The 22,392-nt window shown below is 46.1% G+C and overlaps 2 protein-coding genes and 2 pseudogenes across 3 annotated transcripts in view; 3 read left to right on the forward strand and 1 right to left on the reverse strand.

The window, feature by feature from the left end:
• The window catches only part of LOC146060500 (uncharacterized), a 334,626-nt gene extending 328,433 nt beyond the window's left edge, over positions 1-6,193 (reverse strand). The window contains exon 1 of one of the 2 annotated variants that reach the window (XM_083173756.1): positions 5,654-6,193. The gene's annotated coding sequence lies outside the window, so the exon portion shown is untranslated. The remainder of the gene's footprint in view (positions 1-5,653) is intronic. The other variant, XM_083173755.1, reaches the window with a different exon arrangement.
• The window catches only part of RNFT1 (ring finger protein, transmembrane 1), a 56,200-nt gene continuing 39,572 nt past the window's right edge, over positions 5,765-22,392 (forward strand). Inside the window, exons 1-2 of the mRNA XM_083173758.1 lie at positions 5,765-6,029; positions 10,193-10,617. Coding sequence (XP_083029884.1) covers positions 6,004-6,029; positions 10,193-10,617 — 451 coding nt within the window. The 5' untranslated portion in view covers positions 5,765-6,003. The remainder of the gene's footprint in view (positions 6,030-10,192; positions 10,618-22,392) is intronic.
• Positions 13,881-13,990, forward strand: LOC146061743 (5S ribosomal RNA; annotated as a pseudogene).
• On the forward strand, positions 15,331-15,449 carry LOC146061914 (5S ribosomal RNA; annotated as a pseudogene).

Raw genomic sequence — 22,392 nt, forward strand, 5'->3', positions numbered from 1 at the left:
AGAGCCCTGTAGATATTGTACAGTACCATACAGGCAATGTGGATGAAAGGCCTGGGAAGTCAGGATGTGGTGAGTGGCTTGCAGCAGGGCCAGGCGGTCATGCAGTAAAGATGGCATCTGTATGAAGCCACTGCAGTGTGTCTCTACCAGCTCCCATCCACGCTGTCAGCTGAGGAGCCCTACACATAAGTAACTCTGTGTGCTTCCAAACAGGGGAGCCAGCAGAGCAGGACTGACTGAGGCTTCTTCCCACCCCGCTGCTGACCTGTTACTGATCCGCCGCTGGGTGGATCAAACTTGATCCAAAAGGCTCCTCACATGCAGTGCGCGGGTGATGTCACCCGCGCACTGCTACACTGGGAAAGCTGAGAAGCCTCTGCTCACTTCAGAGGCTAATTAAAGGTTCGTTGCAACTACAAGTTTTGGTTACAATCTACCGGCAAGAGGTCCGTGAGCTACCGATAGGTTACAATCAACATTTTGGCCACCACTGAGCTAGACATTGTCCTCTGGCAGCCTCATGCACAAAAGGTGGAGTCTGTCCACTGGCAACAATTTAAAATGAGGTGTAGGGAGGTGGACAGGTTCGTAAGGGTCAGGAGCACATCATCCGCGTATAGGCTGATTTTATGTGAAAGGCCAAATAGGAAAGGGCCTGCGATTTCGGGTGTAGACCGAATTGTTTCAGCCAGTAGCTTCATATTATAAACTAAACTGCTCCAAAACAGAAGCTCTGCCTGTTCGCCTGCGGCTTCTACTCCCGATAGCTATGTAATCGGACATATATTAACCTCCCCTAAGAGACTATTATCCCGTAACTGGAGAACAACCACTGTACCTCATATCAAAGATATTGAAAGGGCTGTCCAAATCGCATTTCAAACTTTAAATGTCAGGATTACACTTCAATTCAACCCCGCTGTCTCCTGCGGCCAAGAAGTGGCTACACTGGGCAAACCATAGAACAGTGGACTTCTCACCCTAGCTTGATAGCCATGATGTCTCAGCTACATATATAATGGGACACGAGAGAAACTCTATTCGTTCATTCAGTAATCTATTCATTTACGACTGTTGTATCGATGCTGTACCCCCCCAACTCCCCTCCCTCCTCTTCGTTCTGTACCCACCCTACCCCCCTGCTTATAACAAAACCAATACCAAAAATTTACGCAAAATGTTTATTGTCATGTAAACTTTGCTATTCCATTCAATAAAAATGTAAAAGTAAAAAAAAAAAAAAATAAGTGAACCTTCCACAGATGATGGATGAATGAAAACAATGTATGCATTCAACTGAATTGTTTGATAACCCTTCTGTACTGCTTGTCCCCTTCTCTCTACCTTAGCCATCATTATCCCAGTAGTTGCAGGTGTCAGTTTAGAATCCTGGTGGTGTCAGTAACATAGGAGCCCGCTTATCAAACAATATTTGTGGCTATGTCTTTGAAAACAACCATTTGGGGGCTAGCTGCAAATATTAAAAATCCCCCAAATGTATGAAGAAGGGATCACAGCAGGTATTGGATAGGTTTCTATGGAAGATCTGATGTTGGCCCCTGCAGCTGTTTATAGGCTAGACTTTGCAGGATGTAGTTCTGGCAAGGTTCCCCTGGCACTCTCCATTGGAAATGTCTCTTGTTCATGGTTGCATAGAGCATATTGCAGAGACAGGCTCTGTCCCTGCCTGTGCCAGATGACACATTTAAATGATATTTATTTATTTACAGTTTCGGCACTTGTGTAGTTTTGCAGTGGCAGGAAACGCTTCATTTTCAGCGTAGGCTAAGCTACTTTGTCAGCGTAACCCAATGGCCGCCTAGCGTAGTCAGCATAGTGTCTCCACGGCAGCCCTGCGTAGTCAGCGTAGTGTCCCCGTCAGGCAGCTAGTCACCGTACTGTCCCTGGGAGCTGCAGTTCTGTCCCCAGCATCCCTGGCAAGCCTAGTGAGCGCCTCTCACACAGTGCTGGTAACTGCCAGCGCAGCGGACGCCGGCAGAGAGGGGATCATGCGGGCGTCGGCAGGGAGGAGCTCCGTCCATCTCAGTAATTCTTGCGGCAGGGTATGGAAACCCTGCCTGTGTCCGCTTCAGGGAGACGGACATGGTTAGGGGTTTGGTAGCGCATGTGTCTCCTGCACGTAGGGTGAACAACTCATCCCTTTAATCCGGGACACATATTAATTACACAGGTTCTGTGGCCGGCTTTCCCCTGGTTTTAAACTGCCACACCTCAAGACTCCACATCACCTGGTTTAATCTCCCACAGAACCTGTGTAATTAACATGTGTCCCGGATTAAAGGGATGAGTTGGCCACCCTACCTGCACGAATGGGGGGGGGGGGGGGGTGCGCAAGTGCATCTCATGCACAATAAAGGACGCATTTGCCAGTGCTCCATGTTACATACTGGCAAATGCCGCTATTTCAAACCCGCACTATCCACACCAGCCCAAAGCGTAGCGAACCCCGCGAGAGGACGTGGTACACATCATCCCGACCCATTCATACCCCCACTATCCACGTCAGCATGAAGTTGATTTTATAAAGTGTGGCGATCGCAATGACCCCCGCGAGTGGATTACTTGACGTGTATTCTGCATCCGCTCACCGCACTTTATAAAATCAACTCCACACCGACGTAGATAGTGGGGGTATGAACAAGTCGGGAGGATGCGTACTGCGTCCGCTCGCCATGCTTTGGGCTGCCGTGGATAGTGGGGGTGTTTCAGGAACACATTCACACCTGTCATGTCAGGCAGGTTAAAATGGTCAATAGTTCCCACACAATGTAATAAGCGCTGACTGACTACACTAACTACGTAAGCTCCGGCTAGCCACGAACGGGTGGGAACACTGCACTGATACTGACAGGGATGCTGACTATGCTGGCTGCGGGAACACTATGCTGAGTCTGACAGGGACACTATGCTGACTATGTAACTGCCGCAGTGAAACTACACAAGTACCACAGTTTCTTATATAGCGCAGCATATTCCATTGCGCTTTACAATTGGAAACAACAGTGATAAAAGTGGATAGAAACAAACTGACAGAGGTAGGAAGCCCCTGCTCGCAAGCTTACAATTTATATCTGGGGTAGCCAACTCCAGTCCTCGAGAGCTACCAACAGTTAATGTTTCCCAGGTCTCCTCACAGAATCACAAGTGAAGTAATTAGCTCCACCTGTGGATCTTTTAAAATGTGTCATTGAGTAATGCGTGCACCTCTGCAGCAGCTAGATTGTCTGGAAAATGTGAACTGTTGGTAGCTCTACAGGACTGTAGTTGGCTACCACTGATCTATAGGGATAGGATCGCACCCAGATTGCATTGCAAATGGGATCATTGATGGGGATGCAGTTAAAATCCCGGCGGTCGGGATCCCGGCGTTCAGAATCCCGACGCCAGAATCCCGACCGCCGAAATCCTGACACTTTCTCCCTCCGTGGGTGTCCACGACACCCCTGGAGGGAGAATAAATTAGTGTGCCGAGCGTAGCGAGGCACCGGGCCCACTGCGTGGCGAGCGCAGCGAGCCCTCAAGGGGGAGCGATCCACGTCCCCCCTTGTCGGGATTTCGGCGTCGGGATTTTGAACGCCGGGATCCCGACCGCCGGGATTTCATACTGAATCCGGTACTTGTGGAGTATCACGGCTCCCATCGTATGGCATCGTATGCCATATGTAGTGGCATACGATGGCATACGATGCGATGCAATGTTTTACCGATTTTTGAGCATTTTTGCTCAAAAATCGTATGCCATCGCATGGCATCGTATGCCATATGTAGTGGCATACGATGTCATACGATGCGATACGATGTTTTACCGATTTTTGAGCCAAAATGGTCAAAAATCGGTAAAACATCGCATAACATCGTATGCCATATGTAGTGGCATACGATGTCATACGATGCAATACGATGTTTTACCGATTTTTGAGCAAAAATGGTGAAAAATCGGTAAAACATCGCATGGCATCGTATGCCATCGATGCGATACGATGTTTTACCGATTTTTGAGCATTTTAGCTCAAAAATCGTATGCGATCGCATCGGATGCCATACGATGGCATCCGATGCGATGCGATGGCACCCGATTTTGCACTGAAATGCATCAGAATGCATTGAAATGTGTATTAAAGTAGTGAAATGCCCCCAAATGCCATTTTTCATAGTGCACCACCCCCACTATCAACGTCAACCCGAAGCGTGGCGAGCGCTGCGAGCCTGCGAGGGGCGGCGGTACGCGTCCTACGACCTTTTCATACCCCCACTATCCACGTCGGCGTGGAGTTGAGAATAGAATAGTGTGGCGAGCGCAGCGAGCCACCGAGCCCGAAGTGTGGCGAGCGCAGCGAGCCCCGCGAGGGGACGCGGATACCTGTAAAGCCCGCGAGGAGACGCGTATAGCTGTGAAGGTATCCGCGTCCCCTCGCCACGCTTCGGGCTCGGTGGCTCGCTGCGCTCGCCACACTATTCTGTTCTCAACTCCACACCGACGTGGATAGTGGGGGTATGAAAAGGTCGTAGGACGCGTACCGCCGCCCCTCGCGGGCTCGCTGCGCTCGCCACGCTTCGGGTTGACGTTGATAGTGGGGGTGGTGCACTATGAAAAATGGCATTTGGGGGCATTTCACTACTTTAATACACATTTCAATGCATTCTGATGCATTTCAGTCCAAAATCGGGTGCCATCGCATCGCATGCCATCGTATGGCATCCGATGCGATCGCATACGATTTTTGAGCTAAAATGCTCAAAAATCTGTAAAACATCGTATCGCATCGTATGACATCGTATGCCACTACATATGGCATACGATGCCATTTGATGTTTTACAGATTTTTGACCATTTTTGCTCAAAAATCGGTAAAACATCGTATCGCATCGTATGACACCGTATGCCACTACATATGGCATACGATGTTATGCGATGGCATTTGATTTTTGAGCAAAAATAGTCAAAAATCGGTAAAACATTGCATCGCATCGTATGCCATCATATGCATACAATCTGCATACGATGCAGGTCGTGGGAGCCGTGATACTCCACAAGTACCCTGAATCCCATTAATGAACTGCTGCAAGAAAACCCTGCATCTCACAAAAAAAACATTATTAATTATATTTTACTGAACTTTATTTTATTTTTTTACAAAACAATAAAAGCCAGCGTGTAGTCCGACCACTTACAGTAGTTTGATAGTAAATAGCAAAATTTATTGTAACAAATCTACTAAAGTAGAGAAGTTGCTATAGGAACCAATCATGTTCTACCTTGAATTTAGTACAGTATATAACAGGTGTAGCCAATTCCAGTCCTCAAGAGCTACCAACAGTTCACATTTTCCAGAGCACCTAGCTTGTACACAGGTACACTCATCAATGACACATTTTAAAAGATCCACAGGTGGAGCTAATTACTTAATTTGTGATTCTATAAGAAAACCTGGAAAACACGCACTGTTGGTAGCTCTCGAGGACTGGAGTTGGCTACCCCAGGTCTATAAAATGATAGGTAAAAACCTGATTGGTTTCTATAGACAACTCTACTACTTGGAAAGTTTGTTATATTTGTTAGCATCTAGAAATTCACAGAATTGCAGAATGTGTAACCCATGCGCTATAAAGCGCACTGATGGAGCATACCTACCAGCGACAGCAGGCACCTGTGTCTGTGTGTGAAAAGCAGCAGGGCATAACCCCGTTACTAGAGCCCACAGACGCCAAGCACCTGTCCCTTGGCAACCATGCGCCTACGTCACTCCGTTGCCCTTCGTGATGACGTGTAGCAGAGCGGTATGCAGTGGCAGGCGTATGCTCCGCCTTCCTGATGACGTTTCCCGCTGTAGTACGGGTTCCGGGCTCCCCTCCAGCAGCAGCAGCACCCGGAACCTGAGCGCATACTGTCAGCAGGCAGAGCACGTCACCTGGGCCGGTGGTGTTGGCTGCTGAGCGCCGCGTCGGGTATACAGACATGGGCAGCAAGGTGCAGGGGGCAGCATGAAGCTACGGCCAAGCGATGAGCGGTGAGGACGTGTGTTCGTAAATTAATACCCGGTGACGGGGGGGGCTTGTGACCGGGGTGTGCGGGCTGCCGGGCGTCACTGCATTTACTGACTGACCGTTACTCTCATATCAAAATAAATAGCGGGACTTGTGCTTGAATCAGCGCAGCCATGGCGCTGACACTGATAGTCGTCTGCGGCACTGGGGGCAGTTTCCTTCATGGGGAGCTTCTCCCTCACACTTTTTGATAACACAAGTAAGATACGTCAGACAGATGCTGGCTGTCAGTAAATGTAGTCTGGAAGTGCTGGCAGCTACTGTTGTGTCGCTGGCTGCTCCGAGTCTGACGTTTAGCTACCTGAGGTTCTGTGATTCAGAGAAAACAACAACCGTGTATGGGTGAAGTTGTGAAACTCCATGGCTTTGCTATAGTGGCTGCGTGCACTGTGTATCCTGTAGCCGTCAGTGTCAGGGCAGCACCGACCAGATCAGATTTCATTCCTTCCAGTACCTGCTGTTATTTTATTTCAGAACTGTGACAGAAAGAGAAGCAGTAGTCGGCTATTTTGACACTCTGGTGGGATGAATAATACCTATTACTCTCTACTCTCATTTATTATTTCAAATGTGTCCCTTTATACTACAATTAAAAGGAAGGAATAAAAATACTGGAGAGAGAAAAAGTGGTTAATAAACCAACAAAATATCAACATTCTGATGATATTTTATGGACCGTACCCAACACTGTTGTGTCCAGCATTGGCAGTTTCCCCCATTTCCCTGTCCTATATTTTATCTACCCCTCTTTCCGCACCTATATTTACCCATGTTCCTCCATCTTATCCTCTTTCTGCCCACATTATGTTGCTTTGCCACTCTTTTCTCTTCCTCCTTCCTTTCTGTTTTCTATTAGCCCAATACATGGTTCATTATTGCCACAGAGTTAAGTATTGGGCTGTGCGCCAGAAAGGGGTGGTTATTCCCTTCAGCACCGTGAGGGGGCATGCATGGGTGATGTAGTCTATGAAGGGGGTGTGAAAAACATTGAACTGTTGGATTACCAGGTGGATAGTAGATGCTGTGGTATCAAGGCAAACAGGGAGAGCTGGGAGAGAGGCAGGGGCTTTCCTCAAGGTCTCTGCTGCACAGCTTTTATGACATGGATATTGCATTAAACAAGATCTAGGAGCAGTTTCCAAACAGTGTGCCAGCAACAGGAAACCTACATTGTGCATTTTACCTCACACATACTTTACCTTTCTTCGTTCTGTCTGACCACTCTTTTTACATTGGTTTACCATTTGATTCATCTCTTTCAATTCTGTGTGCCATTGACCATGTATCACCCCCTGGTCTTGTTGTCCACTTCCTTGATAAGTTCTGTGCCTGGCTCTCCTACTTTCTCTCCTCTGACCTCTGCTCACTTATGCTGGCATCACATCAGACCAATTTTCCTCCAACCGTTGGTTGGTTGGACTGAAAATCTGTTCCTGTATGGGGGCAAATGCCAATAAGCAATTTTCTCAAAAACTCAGGAGAATGGACAAAAACCTTCAGTGAAATTGTTTAAATCAAATAGGTCCAACTACCGTACATTGTCTGAGTGACAGTTGTCTATTTTCCCGAATTGGAAAACAAATGACTTAATTAAAAATTGCATTTTCTCCTATCCAGTACCAGGTTTTTATTCCATCCAACCAACTAGTTGGATGGTTGGAGGAAAATTGGTCTGATGTGTGACCAGCATTATTCTGTGTGTGACTTCAACATCTACGCTTTTCTTTCCTCTTGCTGCCTTCCATCCCTTTACCCTATCGCTACCACCTCTCTTGCAACATGTTCCTTTCCTCCACCCCTCCCTTATGATTGTTTTTAGGGAATTTATTGACACTGTGGATACCACATGTTTCACCCTTTTTTTTTTTTTTAAACATCCCTTCTATCCAACCGATGAAGCTTATTTTTCTATTACTGTCCTTGTCACTGCCATTGACTACTGTAAACATACACCAGTCCCCTTGAAAACCTTGGCATTTTACTCTCACCCGCTTTCCAAGTGTTCCCTGGAGGAAAAAGGATTCTCTTCTATAGTTATTATTCAGCTGCTGAACAATCCTATTTCAAGTCTCAGCATGCATGATACTATTCAACAATGTGTCTGTCTGGTGTTATTGGGTGTTTAGTGGCCATAGACTAACATACTTGGCAGTTTTTAGAGTGGTCAGGGGTATTTAGACTATTCGCAGTTAGTTTGGCACATTTGTTTTTATACATGTATGCTCCAATACTGTCATGACAAATGTCACCAGTAATATGTTTATGTAGGAATTCTGCAATGAACAAGTGTTTGTGTAAGTTTTTTTATTTATATAGCGTGCTTTCTCCCACAGGACTCAAGGCGCTTTACAGACATTAAAAATAACAATGCACATACTGTAATACAAAGGGTTATCAGTACAAGGAACGAGTAACAATGGCAGAACAGATATACATCACACGTACAAATATTCACAAGACACATTCTAATGAGGGACGCGGACATGGGGAACATATAATTACCGAGCTGTGCAGTACCCAGGCAGCCATTCAGCGGCGCCAGATAGGTAGCCAGTAACAGTACAGGTATATGTATACTAGATGTACTCTAATGAGGGACATGGACATGGGGAACATATAATTACTGAGCTGTGCAGCACCCAGGCAGCCAATCAGCGGCCCAACATGGTGATTGCACCAGTCATCACCGTACATATAGAACACATTAGAACAGTACAGGGTACACAGAACTAGACATAACACAATTAAAGCACAATTCTTAGTAAACAATACAGCTGAGATATAAGGAAGTGAAAGAGAATATATGCAGGTATAGATTGTAGATGAGTAAGAGAGCTGTAGTTGAAATAAAAGAAGAGTGCTGTGCGAACAGGAGGGAGGAGGAGGAAAGTAGAAAATTTTGGAAAATGGGAGGTTTCTCCTGTATAGTTGAATATTAATAGGGGTTGGATTTATCTAGTTTTGAAAAATGGTCGGTACTTGTGTAATATCTGGGCACCCGATTTTTTAATCGCATGCGATGGGACCCGATTTTCGGGGGTTTTAAGACGTTCCTGTACAATTAAAAAATCGGTCGCATCGCATGCCATTATAATAGCATGCGACGCGACCGACCCGATTTTGCCATTTGACCCAATGTTAAATTGTACCTCAGACCCGATTTTACATTGGATCCAATGTTAAATGCCCCCCAGACCTGATTTTTCATTGTATACCCACCCTGATGGTTAATTATTTGGTCAAATGCCCCCTCATTAACGCCACCCCACGATCAACGCCAACCCGAAGCGTGGCGAGCGCAGTGGTACACGTCCTCTGACCTTTTCATACCCCCATGGGCATGGAGTTCATTTTATGTAGTGTGGCGAGCCACCGAGCCCGAAGCGTGGCGAGTGGACGGGGAAGACGAGCCTGAAGCGTGGCGAGCGGACGCGGATTACTTAACATGTATTCCGCGGGGCTCGCCACGCTTCAGGCTCGTATTCTGCAGCCCCTTGCGGGGCTCGCCACGCTTCGGGCTCGGTGGCTCGCTGCACTATATAAAATCAAGTCCACGCCAATGTGGATAGTGGGGGTATGAAAAGGTCGGAGGACATGTACCGCCGCCGCTCGCCATGCTTCGGGTTGACATTGATCGTGGCATGGCGTTAACAATGGGGGGGCATTTCACATAGTAATTACCCATCAGGGTGGGTATACAATTAAAAATGGGGTCTGTGGGGCATTTAACATGTGCTCCAATGTAAAATCGGGTCTCAGGGACCATTTAACATTGGATCCAATGTAAAAATTGGGTTAAATCGGTCGCATCGCATGCGATTTTTTTAGACCCGATGTCAAAATCGGGCGCCCAGATATTACACAAGTACCAAATGGTCTTTTTTTTTTTTGCCCCAGTACTTATTGCAAGCAACTATTTCCTACTGGTCTTTGCCCTCTCTGGTAAAAAATGCCCAGATTGGCCCACTTGGGTAAAAGGCACAAAGTCATTTTAATTGTTATTTTCATGTATATGGAACTTTTTATACATTGAGAGAGGCTGTTCCATCTGTTCTATTCATTGTTGTGGTTCAAAAAGTCTCTTGTACGTTAAAAACTTTTAATTTATATTGTATTTTTAATTCAGGAAATGTAGCAGTGACGTTGGTAATATAGACAATAATACCATCATCATGCAAACAAGCTCTGGACATGCCCATCAGACTGGAAATGACAGCTCTTCAGCCAGCCTTCCCTTTCCTGCTTCTCGTCCTGCAGCAGAAGGTTCCTGCAATACAGGAGATGTGGCAATAAATATGCACCCGTCGAATTCTGACAATGTAACGAGGTCTGCCACCAAACATGTCAGACCAACCATACGTCTTCAGAGTCGACATGGCCATACACACTCTAATTCTGATGACACGGGTGGACAAGAAGAGCCAAATAGCACAGACACAAGAGAACACGGCAACAGTAACTCGGAACTCATGCCTGTCTATCAGTGGCTGAATAAAAGTATTCCATATATTTTAATCCTTAGTGCCAAGCTAATTGTTCAGCATATAACAGGTATTTAATTTCAGATCAGCATATACTGTTCCAAATGAAATACATATATTTTTGTCAAGCATTTTATGTTGATTGGAGAGCAGTATACACTTTTTTGTTCACTAAAAACCTAGTTTTGTTGGATTTCTGCTTGCACCCAAGGATGGGTATGGGCAGAGATCCAGATGTCTGATTTAGCAGCGTGCTGATTAGAATAGATCCAGGCGCTCCCCCAAAGTATATCTAGCTCCTTTTGTGTTTATGTGGTTTCTTTAGGAAATTATTTGAATTGCTGGGTGACCATGGGCCTTATTCTAGTTCACTCTTGGAGGCAAATTCCTTCTCAGATGGACAAAACCATGTGCACTGCAGGGGGGGCAGATGTAACAGGTGCAGATAGAATTAGATTTGGGTGGGTGAGTTAGTTTATTTCTGTGCAGGGTAAATACTGGCTGCTTTATTTTTACACTGCAATATAGATCTCACTTTGAAGAAAAACCCCACCCAAATCTAATTCTATCTGCACATGTTACATCTGCCCCACCTGCAGTGCACATGGTTTTGCCAATTTGAGAAGGAATTTGCCTCTAAGAGTGAACTAGAATAAGGCCCCATGTACAAATTCTGCTCTCAGCTATGGCATTTATCTGACATCTCTATGGTGTGAACACTCTGGCCCCAATTCAGCTTGGATCGCTAATCTGCAACGTTGCAGGTAACTGCAAGTAGATAGCTGCCTCCCAGACCAGGGGTGGGCAACTATTTTAGCTGGAGGGCCGCTTAACAAAACCAGAAAATATTCGAGGGCCGCACACATAATATCTTGTACTATATACAATACAAATCACAAAAAATGCTTTAAGATTTTTTATCAAGAATATTTACTTTCCAGGATATGATATAAAAATATTATATATATATAGTGCAGGTTTGTACCACAGTACTGTGGCGGCACTCACAGGATTTAATCCTTTAAAAGTATGGTCTGCATTTTATTTAAAAAAAATTAAGTCCTGTGAATGCCATCGCAGTACTTCGGTACAAAACTGCACTATATCTCGAGAATGCGCCAGAAGTCATTGCCATTTGCTGTGGAGTGCCTATATATATCTATATATATATATATATATATATATATATATATATATATATATATATATATATATATATATATATATATATATATATATATATATATATATATATATATATATATATATATCTATATCTATCTATCTATCCAGTGTGTGTGTAAGATATATATATTTCATACATACACACACTGTGTGGGTATGTATGTATGTGTGTGTATATATATATATATTCACACACAACACTAATGCCAAAAAATTATTGCCTGTTAGCAGCCGTTTTTCAGCCTCACATATTTGTCCGCCAAAACACTTTATGCAGGACTGTGCCTGATGCGCACAAAATACCTTTTCAGCATTGGGACACTCAGCCTGGGGACACGCTGACACTTTATGGAAGTACTACTGCTGCCGCCGTTAATGCCCATCTCCGTCTGTGCCTGCCGCACACAGTATTCCTGGAAGCGTGGGAGGGGACGCGGTGACGCGGCAGCGCCAACCAATGGTGCAGAGCCGGCTGCCGCATCATCACGTCCACTCCCACACTCCCAGTAATGCTGTGCGCGGCAGGCACAGACGGACTTTAACGGCGACGGCAGCAATATCAAAGTATTTTTTTTAAAACACACATTTAAATAAAGAAATGGTGCTCGCGGGCCGCATGTAATATTAAAATGTTTGTTCGGCGGGCCAGACAAAAGCGTCTCGCGGGCCGCCTGTTGCCCACCTATGTCCCAGACAGAAAACATGCCACTTGTAAATTCGTGACTGAATTGCGAATGGATCTCTAACTCGCATTGGTTGGCAAATCCATGCACACTTCACCGAACCATTGAAAGATTTACTGCGGATGTGAGTAGCTCCTGACCCTTCCACTAATCCGAGACAGGCTGATCAAGGCCATCACTGATGTCACAGACCCTCCCTTGAAACGATTGGGCATTTTTTTCGGTACTTGTTTCCTAGCACGGCGCCCGTCATAGGTGATCGCATACCTTAAGTTAAGGTATGCGATGGACGCGACCAACGTGCTTTTAGGGTTATTTTTAGCCTTTTCCCTGACAAGCCACCGAGCTCGAAGCGTGGGGAGCGGACGCGTTATACCTGTGAAGTAATGCGCGGGGCTCGCCTCGCCACGCTTCGGGCTCGGTGGCACACTGCGCTCGCCACACTATATAAAATCAACTCCACACCAACTTGGATAGTGGGGGTATAAAAAGGTCAGAGGACGCTTACCGCCGCCGCTCGCCACGTTGATCGTGGGGTGGCGTTAACAATGGGGGGGCATTTGACCTGTCAGGGTTGGGAAACAATAAAAATTGGGGTCTGGAATCCATTTAACATTGGGGCCAATGTAAAATCGGGTCTCAGGGACCAAGTTACATTGATTCCAATGTAAAAATCGCGTCCATCGCATGCGATTTGGTTGCATGCGATGCGATCGACACGATTTTGGGGGGTCCCGATGTACCTTTTTTTTTTTGAGGTTCCCAGAAATTGTCACATTACCACTCCTAAATACTGGCTTCCTGTAAGTCAAATTGCAAGGGGATTGCATTTAAAATACATACGCATCTTCTTTTGCTATTATACTTTTGCTATTTTGCATGCCTGATGCTTACAGCAGAGGTTCCCAAACACGGTCCTCAAGGCACCCCAACGGTCCTGGTTTTAGGTATATCCATGGCTCAGCACAGATGGTTAAATCAGACTGACTGAGTTCCTAATTAAGTCACCTGTGGCCAAGAATGGATATACTTAATACCTGGACCATTGGGGTGCCTTGAGGGCCGCGTTTGGGAACCTCGGGCTTACAGGATATATATACACAGTCATTCAATAATCGCTGAATTTTCATATTTGCAGGTTAGCGCAGGCCTTCTATCCTGGAATTACATTTCCCAATGATTTGAAAGCAAAATCGTGGAGTTGAGTACCATTCACTCCATACCCCAGAATGTAATAGTGTTTTTCCTTCAGCCTATGGGTGACCACTGGTACCATGGGATATTCTAGGTCCTCCAGACCGGGCACCAAGGAGTTAAACTTCTGAGTGCAGCTGGGCTGGCCTCCTTAATGCCCTGCCCTGCCTCAGGCTAATCAGTTTTTTTCTTGGTGCCTCAGGAACAGGCACATTTGTAGGAGTAGGGCTGTTTCAGCCCTGGTTTAAACTTCATTTTTTCTTTTATTTCAACTTACAGCCATACCACACTGAATCTCATCCGATCTTGGCAGCTAAGCAGTGTTGGGCCTGGTTAGTACTTTTGTGGGAGACCTCATGGGAACACCAGATGCTGTAGGTTGCCTGCTGCAGGCGCTGTGCACAGTGCACTGCAACAGAAGGAAGCACGCTGTGCTGGGTCTCTGACCTCCATGTCCAGATGCCTCAGCATCTCCACAAGGCATCGGGGGAGCCGCTGCAGGGTCTGGAAGCTTCAGTCAGGTAAGCGGAGTCCCAGTTTGGGGCTCCAGCATACCTATAGCGGCGACCACCACTGGCGGAGGAGGCAACGCCGGCGGTCCCGGCAGCGGGGTCCCGTTTTTTTCGGTCTCCCCTCTAGGCCCTCCGGGAGGGGGTTATTTTTTTTGAGCAGCCCATAGCTCCACCCCCAGCCCCAGTGTAGGTCCTTTGTTTAAAATTTACTGCCTGGTTGACATCACTCCCGCCTCTCTCCTTCCTTCTGGTGCCTGTTTCAAACAGGTGTGCCAGAGTGTTAGTCAGACACTGCCTATGCTGCACGGAGGGAGACTTGAAGGAGAGACTGCTGGCGCTTAGTGTTATGCCTCCCTGTCCTGCACTGTCCTGGTGTCAGGTTGCATATTCCCCCTTCCTCACCTCATGGTGCTGGTTGTTGGGAGTAGATGCCTATATAGGGGTTAATTTTTACCCTATTTTTTCTCACTAAGGGCCGCATTTATCAACCGCAAATATTAAGTATCCTCTAATGTATCACAGGGGACCGCAGCAGGAACCTCCGATCCCCGCTGCGATCCCCCCCCTGCAGCGCCGCCGCCCGCATCCCCCATAGGTTTCTATGGGGGATGCGAAGCTGTATCAACATCGGGCAGCCCGGCATCGCACCACTGGGCTATCGCCATTCTAATGTGGCGATAGCCCGTTGTAGCCTATGGCTACATATCGCACTGCCCGAGCGGCAGTGCGGTCAGCAGGGGGGGGGGGGGCAGCGCATAACCGCGCATGCGCAGACCCCCGGCTTCCAGCTCCAGGCATCGCAGGGACGGGCTCCTTTCGGAACCTTGTACCTGTGCCTAGCAGGTAATAAATTCAGGTGATAGGATCGCATTTTACAATGCGATCCTGGGCGGTAATATTCCGCCCAGATCGCATTGTAAATGCGATCAATGATAAATGGGGGCCTAATTCAGGTTATCTGTGTTTTTATTTAGTATACTCTGGTACTTTACAGTTTATTACTACTGTGGTAGGCTCACAGAAGCAGATAACAGAGACACTTATCTTATGTTTGTGTCTCTTCCAATTAGTGTAGTGCCTGTCATTACCCACTGTCCTAATTAAGGCTGTGTGTGTGATTTGTCTCCACAACCCAGTAGACGGTTCCCTTCAGGGGCTTTCTGCCACACAGGGCTCCCATCTTCTCCCTCTCTCCTCTCATTCTCCCAAACCTACAGCCATACCACACTGGATAGACCTAATTTCATCTAATCTTGGCAGCTGAGCAGTGTGGGGCCTGGTTAGTACTGGAGTGGGAGACCACATGTGCACACCAGGTGCTGTGGGTTAGGCATTATAGCAGAGGAGTGTGGAGCTGCCTGTCACAGCCTATGTCATGCACAGCTACCTCACCTCATGGTGATTAGTGTGAGAGAGAGAGATAGAGGAAGGTTACTACTACCCAATACCAACACTGTCCTGGTGTCGGGGTACATGTCCCCTACCTCACCTCATGGTGTTTGGTAGCTGGGAACAGAGTGTTAGTGTCTGGAAAACAGAAAGTGAAACTATCTAGGATTATTGCTCTAGAATGTGTTTTATTGCGGGACGCGCATCCGATCGATATCATCTGATTTATCAATAGAAATCGGACGATTTTTTTATCTATTAAAAATATATATTGGCTGCCAGTTTATACTGCATGTCAATTTAAGGTGTTTCATTGTATTATACACATTCCATGTTAAGTACCTCTGTTTACCTAAACAGCAGCTACTTCTGTGGTGGGCTCACAGTGCAGTAGTTTTAACTATTTATTCCATATAGATAGTTTTCAGTGTCTTGTTGCCCCACTATTCACTTACTTAGTGTGCGTGCGTTTTCTCGATGTGAGTGTACATATCGGCCCTCCTTGTTCTACAAGGGTCACTATGTCTTCAAAAGGCCCCATCCCACCAAAAGGGTAGGGGCACTTTGTGCATGTATAAATATGGGCACCTGAGTGCCAGGTTTTTTACCTGTGCAGTACAGGATTACACAGGCATGTGTGACAGCTGCTCTGTGGCTCTACTGCTGCTTGCTACTGTAAAAGGTTCAGCTGAGCCAAAGTGGAGCTGCTTCACAGAGGCCTCTACAGCGCCTCATGTTGCTGTAACACAGCCGAACCCCCCTCAGGGAAAAACGGCATGAATTCATGGCTTATCCTGGTATGTGCAGGTTTCTGCATCCATGCAACAATCTGAGCTAATCTGCTAAGCGTAAATCCTTAGCTTCTGCTCGCTTGCCAAATTTTGCAGTCTGACGACTCGCAACCAGAGGATTTCTGCTTTGCATTAGAAATTTATTCGGTACTTATGTAATATCTGGGCTCCCGTTTTTCTTATGAGACCGCGTCCCCTCGCGGGGCTCGCCATGCTTCGGGCACGGTGGCTCGCTGCGCTCGCCACACTATATAAAATCAACTCCATGCGTAGTTGGATGGTAGGGGTATGAAAAAATGGGTTGCATTTAACATGGGAGCCCAGATAATACATAAGTACCATTTCTTCAAAGTCAGACACTAAAAAATGTCCATGGCCAGCGTGGCTGCGTTGGTATGGGCTGCTAGGGATGTCCTTACCTAAGCCAGACCCTCAGCCTACAGCACAGCCTCCTTTATTCAAAGGAAGGACCTGTCCGTTTTCACGTCTCCACAGCTGGGAAAGCTCTTTAGGGAGACCTGGGCACATCCTACCAAGAACTTTCTCTTGACTAGGTGTTTTTTCCTTTTAACCTTGTGAGGAAGGAAAAGAAAAGGTTGGAAAACTTACCACCAGTCGATGCCCATGTTGCACGTCTGGTTAAGTCCCTTAAGGAACCTACGGATAGATTTATGGAATTGTTCCAATTTTCTATCTATGCAAATTAAGGAGCAGTTATATGCCCTGCATTTGCTTCTGCATGAGTTTCGTTGGCCTTTACTTTTGACATACAGTACCTTGTCTGAAGAGCTAAGATCAGGAACAAAATGTTCAGATCTTATAGTCCTCGTGGACAGTTCTCATGTGGCCAATACCTAAATAGGACCGCTTCCAAAAACTGCCTTATTACCATCAGCGGTCCCAAAACCTAGGATGAGGTAATTTCGCTAGACTGGGCAGGCCCCAGAGCAGAAGTACAAACCATCTGCCTGACTGGGTTTGTTCTCATCAGGGGGCTTAACAGCAAACTGTTCAGAAAATTCTCTTCCAGTTCCGAGTCTTGCCTTTTTGGTCACTTCATCACAATTTGTGTGATCACTATGGAGATGACAGTGATGACAGCCCATTTGCGACTGCAAGGGATTTGAATCCTGACATAACTGGACGATATTCTCCAATGGTAAACTCTCAGGCGAGTCTCCAGGAACATGTCAATCTGACAGTAACAATTTTACAGGGATACAGATGGTTCATCAACTGGCGTAAGTCAAGCATGATTCCCTCCCAGCACATGATTTTCCTGGGTACCCTTCTGGATACCTCGTCGCAACAGGTTTTCCTCCCCAGGACAAGAGAGAGTCTGTTCAGGACTTAGTGTGGACGTTCCTATATCTAAGGACAGTCTCCATTCACCTTGCATGCTCCTTCCCTCCATTCAGAGGTATTTCACCAGTTGGTGGTGCGGTGGGTTTGGCCTCACGGCAAAACCACAAGGTTCTTTGTTACAAGCACCCACAAGAGACCCGGTGCATTTCTAATAGGCGCACTGGCAGTTCTGTGGCCGTTTCAAACGGTGTATCTCTTTTCTCTGATTGCCCTGCTTCAGAGGGTTCTTCAAAAGATTCATGTGGAAAGGGTAATAGCCATTCTGGTTGCACCCAACTGGCCAAAGCGAGTGTGGTTCGCAGATCTCAAGGATCTCTCCAGCGCACCCCCGTGGCGCCTACCTCTACGGCCAGACTTACTCACGCAAGGCCCCTGTCTTCATCCAGACCTTCCCCGTCTGAATTTGATGGCATGGCGGTTGAGCGGCCGGTCTTAAAGGCTAGAGGTTTTTCAGACCGTTATTCATACTATTATTTCTGCTCGTAAACCGTCTACAGTTAGAGTTTACCACAGGGTGTGGCGGACTTATTTTGCGTGGTGTTTAACGCGTCATTTGCCTCCTAGGCAATATTCTTTTTCAAGGTTATTGACTTTTTTACAGGAGGGACTGGATACAGGATTGCGTCTGGCATCCTTAAAGGTACTTCGCCACTGCTGATGCAGCATTTGGTAGAGGAGTCCTCAGTGCAGTTAGGGAGCGTTCCCACCCTTGAGGGACTGCTTTAGGACATCCCATGGTACCAGTGGTCCACCATAGGCTGAAGGGCAAATACAGGAATTTTGGTCTTACCTGTTAATTCTGTTTTTCTGAAGCCATGGTGGAACACTGGGCGCCCACCCTTCGCTCTTATCTGCTGTGTTTGCGTGTATCTCTGTCTTCAAGACTCTGGTATTGGGGGGTGTGTGGGTGGGTGGGCCGGCTTCGCCTTTTCCTGTTCCTTGGGCTTTGGTAGCAAGTAAACTGATTAGCCTGGGCCAGGGCAGGGTATTAAGGAGGCCAGCCCAGCTGCACTCTCAGAAGTTTAACTCCTTGGTGCCCGGTCTGGAGGACCTAGAATATCCCATGGTACCAGTGATCCACCATGGCTTCAGAAAAACAGAATTAACAGGTAAGACCAAAATTCCTGTTTTTGTAGACTTGCAGTCAGATACCCTCAAATGATTAGGTGTAACTGGATATTCCCACTAAAACATCAGGAGAGAAAAATGTTTCCCTTTTATTTGATTGCCTGATAAAAAGACCTTCTTTGCCCAAAAACACACTGGTTTAATGAAACGTATGTTTTAGCAAAGCCGCAGTCCAGTTATCGCTTTATCGCATAAAACAGGGCTTCTTTCGGGGATTATCCTTTGTTTGAGGCAGGTGAAGAAAATTACTGATAAGCCGTGGCTCCTGAAGGCTTATTGGGACTAAATACATTACTCCAATCCAGACTGTTACCAACAATCAGCGAAGGTGATTGAAAGGATATTGCCCTATGTCCTTTATCAGAAAAAGAGAAATCTGCTAGTAGTGGATTTTCGTTTTTTTGCTCTTTTTTTAATTTGGGTACTTGTTTCCTAGCACGGTGCCCGTCGCAGGTGATCGCATACCTTAACTTAAGGTATGCGATGGATGCGACCGACGCGATTTCAGGGCTATTTTTAGTCTTTTCCCCGACAATTAAAAAATCGCGTCCATCACATGCCTTAAGTTAAGGCATGCGATGGACGCGATTTTACATAGGGAACAATGTTAAATGGGCCAATGGACACGATTTTTCATTGTATACCCACCCTTATGGGTATTTTACATGTGAAATCCCCCCCCCCCATTGTTAACGCCACCCCACGATGAACGCTAACCCGAAGCGTGGCGAGGGGCGGTGGTACGCGTCCGCCGACCTTTTCATACCCCCACTATCCACGTTGGCGTGGAGTTGATTTTATATAGCTCAGCGAGCCACCGAGCCCGAAGCGTGGCGAGCGGACGCGTAATACCTGTGAAGTAATGCGCGTCCCCTCGCGGGGCTTGCTGCACTCGCCACACTATATAAAATCGACTCCACGCCGGCGTGGATAGTGGGGGTATGAAAAGGTCGGAGGAAGGGTACCGCCGCCGCTCGCCACGCTTCGGGTTGGTGTTGGGGGGCATTTGACCCATCAGGGTGGGTATACAATGAAAATTGGGGTCTGGGGGGCATTTAACATTGGGCCCAATGTAAAATCGGCTCTCGGGGACCATTTTACATTGGTTCCGATGTAAAAATCGCATCCATCGCATGCGATCGACTTAATTTTTTTGGACCCGATGGATACAATCAAAATCGCAGGCGCTGTACTAGGAAACAAGTACCTTAATTTGTACCACAGAGTAGGCACAATAAAATAGTGCTTTTGATCAGTTATGTTGTTTTCCTTTCTGCAGAGTAAATTACTCATAATGTTACAAGATTTTTATTTCCGTAACAGTTGTCTGTATTACAAATGACACAGATCATTCCAGACAGTATTTGTATTACAAACCACTCTGCTAAATAAATGTACCATCTTTATTTGTTGCGGTTTCAAATGAAATTCGAAAAAATGCATAGAATTTACTATGTGCTGTGGAAACCTCAAGTTCTACAGAATAAAGATATTGCCCTAACAATTGTGAGAGAATGGAAGCTGCATGATACAACCCATACACTGCCTCAACAAGCCTAGCTCACAAAACCGTGCCAATAAAAAGGGAGACTTGTGAGGGAAGCCACAGTGTGGCCGGCTAACAGTGTGGCTGAGACTGATGCAGTGAAGGTGAACCAATCAACTATATCTACAGAGCTCTGCATGCAATCCTTACGAACAATGAAGTATGGGGTGTGACCGTATCATGTTGTGGGGATTCTTTTCCTCTGTGTGCACAAGTTGATGGTGAAAAAATACAAGGCAAATCTGAAAAAAATATATAATTGAGTCTGCTAGAAAAACAAAGCTTGGGAGACAGTTCACTTTTCAGCAAGGCAATGATCCAAAGCACAAGCCAAAGCAGCACTAATGTGATTGAATAACTATGATGGGATGTTTTACAAATCCAACTCGAGGTTTCTTTACAAGCGTCAGGTTTATAAAACTCAGCACAGCCGATCACATGAACACAAAATGTAAAAGGGCAATGATTTTACTAGCTTTGTTTGGAATAGAGACAAGTCTGTTGACTTTCTAAGGGGTGTACACACTGGGCGATTTTGATCTAGTGATTTGGTCTAATCCTAATTGAGATGAAGCCACCTGAGATAGCAGTCTGCTGTCCCTAACCCCTACAGCCCGTGTGTACAGTCAAATACAGTGTGCGGTGGCTAGTCAAAATTGACATGACTGCACAGTCTATTTGGCTAAGTGATAGCGACACCACAGGGCCGCACATCGCTATCACCCGCAGTGTACACAGGGACCAATTCTGGCTAACCTACTACTAGGTGATTTTAACTATCTAGTCCATGGCTCTTCAAACTGTGGCCCTCCAGATGTTGTGAAACTACATGTTCCAACATGCATTGCCACATTTTTTCCTATAAGAGTATTCTAAACTGTCAGGGCATGCTGGGACATGTAGTTCCACAACATCTGGAGGGCCACAGTTTGAAGACCCATGATCTAGTCAAAATAGCATGGCCAAATCGCCCCATGTGTACACCCCTTTAGGGGGAACAAAACCTGGCTAAGATAAGTGGTCGATCTATTCATCATTGTTTCCACTTAACGCTGAGTGGATTTTTTTTTTTGTCATTGTTTTACGCTATTAGGTGCTCTTAAATCCTTTATCTGTTTTCATTTTGCTATCTGCTATTCTAGTAATGACATCTTTCAACATGTCGTTTGACACTACCATATCTCTGCAAATGAACAGCACTCAGGGACCACAGATGCAAATACACATTTAAAATGTTACCGATGAGCATCAGTGACTACGTTCTAGTGCTGGCCTCACCAACTTGTAGCTTTCCATCTGTTTTAAACGAAAAGACCCAGCACACCCTTCCACTGATCAGCTGGCAAAGCATGCTGGGAAACCTTTTTTATTTCACAACAGCTGTAGAGCAATGGGTAGGCCTGTCCTAATCTAGTGCTTTTTGCACTCCCAACCAATCTGTCCTTCACAATTTACCTGTTTACTGAGCACATTAGTCTTCCACCTTCATCTCAAATGTTATGTGTCATAGCGCAAAGCAATGTAATAATATTTTTGAAGCTATCTGTGAATAGATTGGCTACTGATTTGCAAGGTTAAGCTGAGAATTGTAATTGTAAAAATAAGATGAGATGCTTAGCCTGCTCCACCTCCTTGATCATGCTTACTAACTCAAACTTCCAAACTCTGTGCAGAATGCGACCATGGGTGGGCCACCCACCCGGGTAGCTTTTTATCCAGAAGATTAATTGTACAGATCATTTAAAAAGCTGCTTTATAGGGGCACATTGCATTGGGGCAGTACGGATGGTGTAATGGTTAGCATTACTGCCTCACAGCACTGAGGTCATGGGTTAGATTTCCTCCTTGGCTCTATCTTTGTGGAGTTTGTATATTCTCCCCGTACTTGCGTGGGTTTCCTCCGGGTACTCCAGTTTCCTCCCACAATCCAAAAATATACTAGTAGGTTGTTTGGCTCCTAATGAAATTTACCCTAGAATGAAAGCCTGTGCGTGTACTTGTTGTAGGGAATATAGATTGTAAGCTCCACTGGGGGCAGAGACTGATGTTAAT

Source organism: Crinia signifera, chromosome 2, assembly GCF_055691185.1.
Source record: "Crinia signifera chromosome 2, ASM5569118v1, whole genome shotgun sequence".
NCBI classification, from domain to species: domain Eukaryota; kingdom Metazoa; phylum Chordata; class Amphibia; order Anura; family Myobatrachidae; genus Crinia; species Crinia signifera.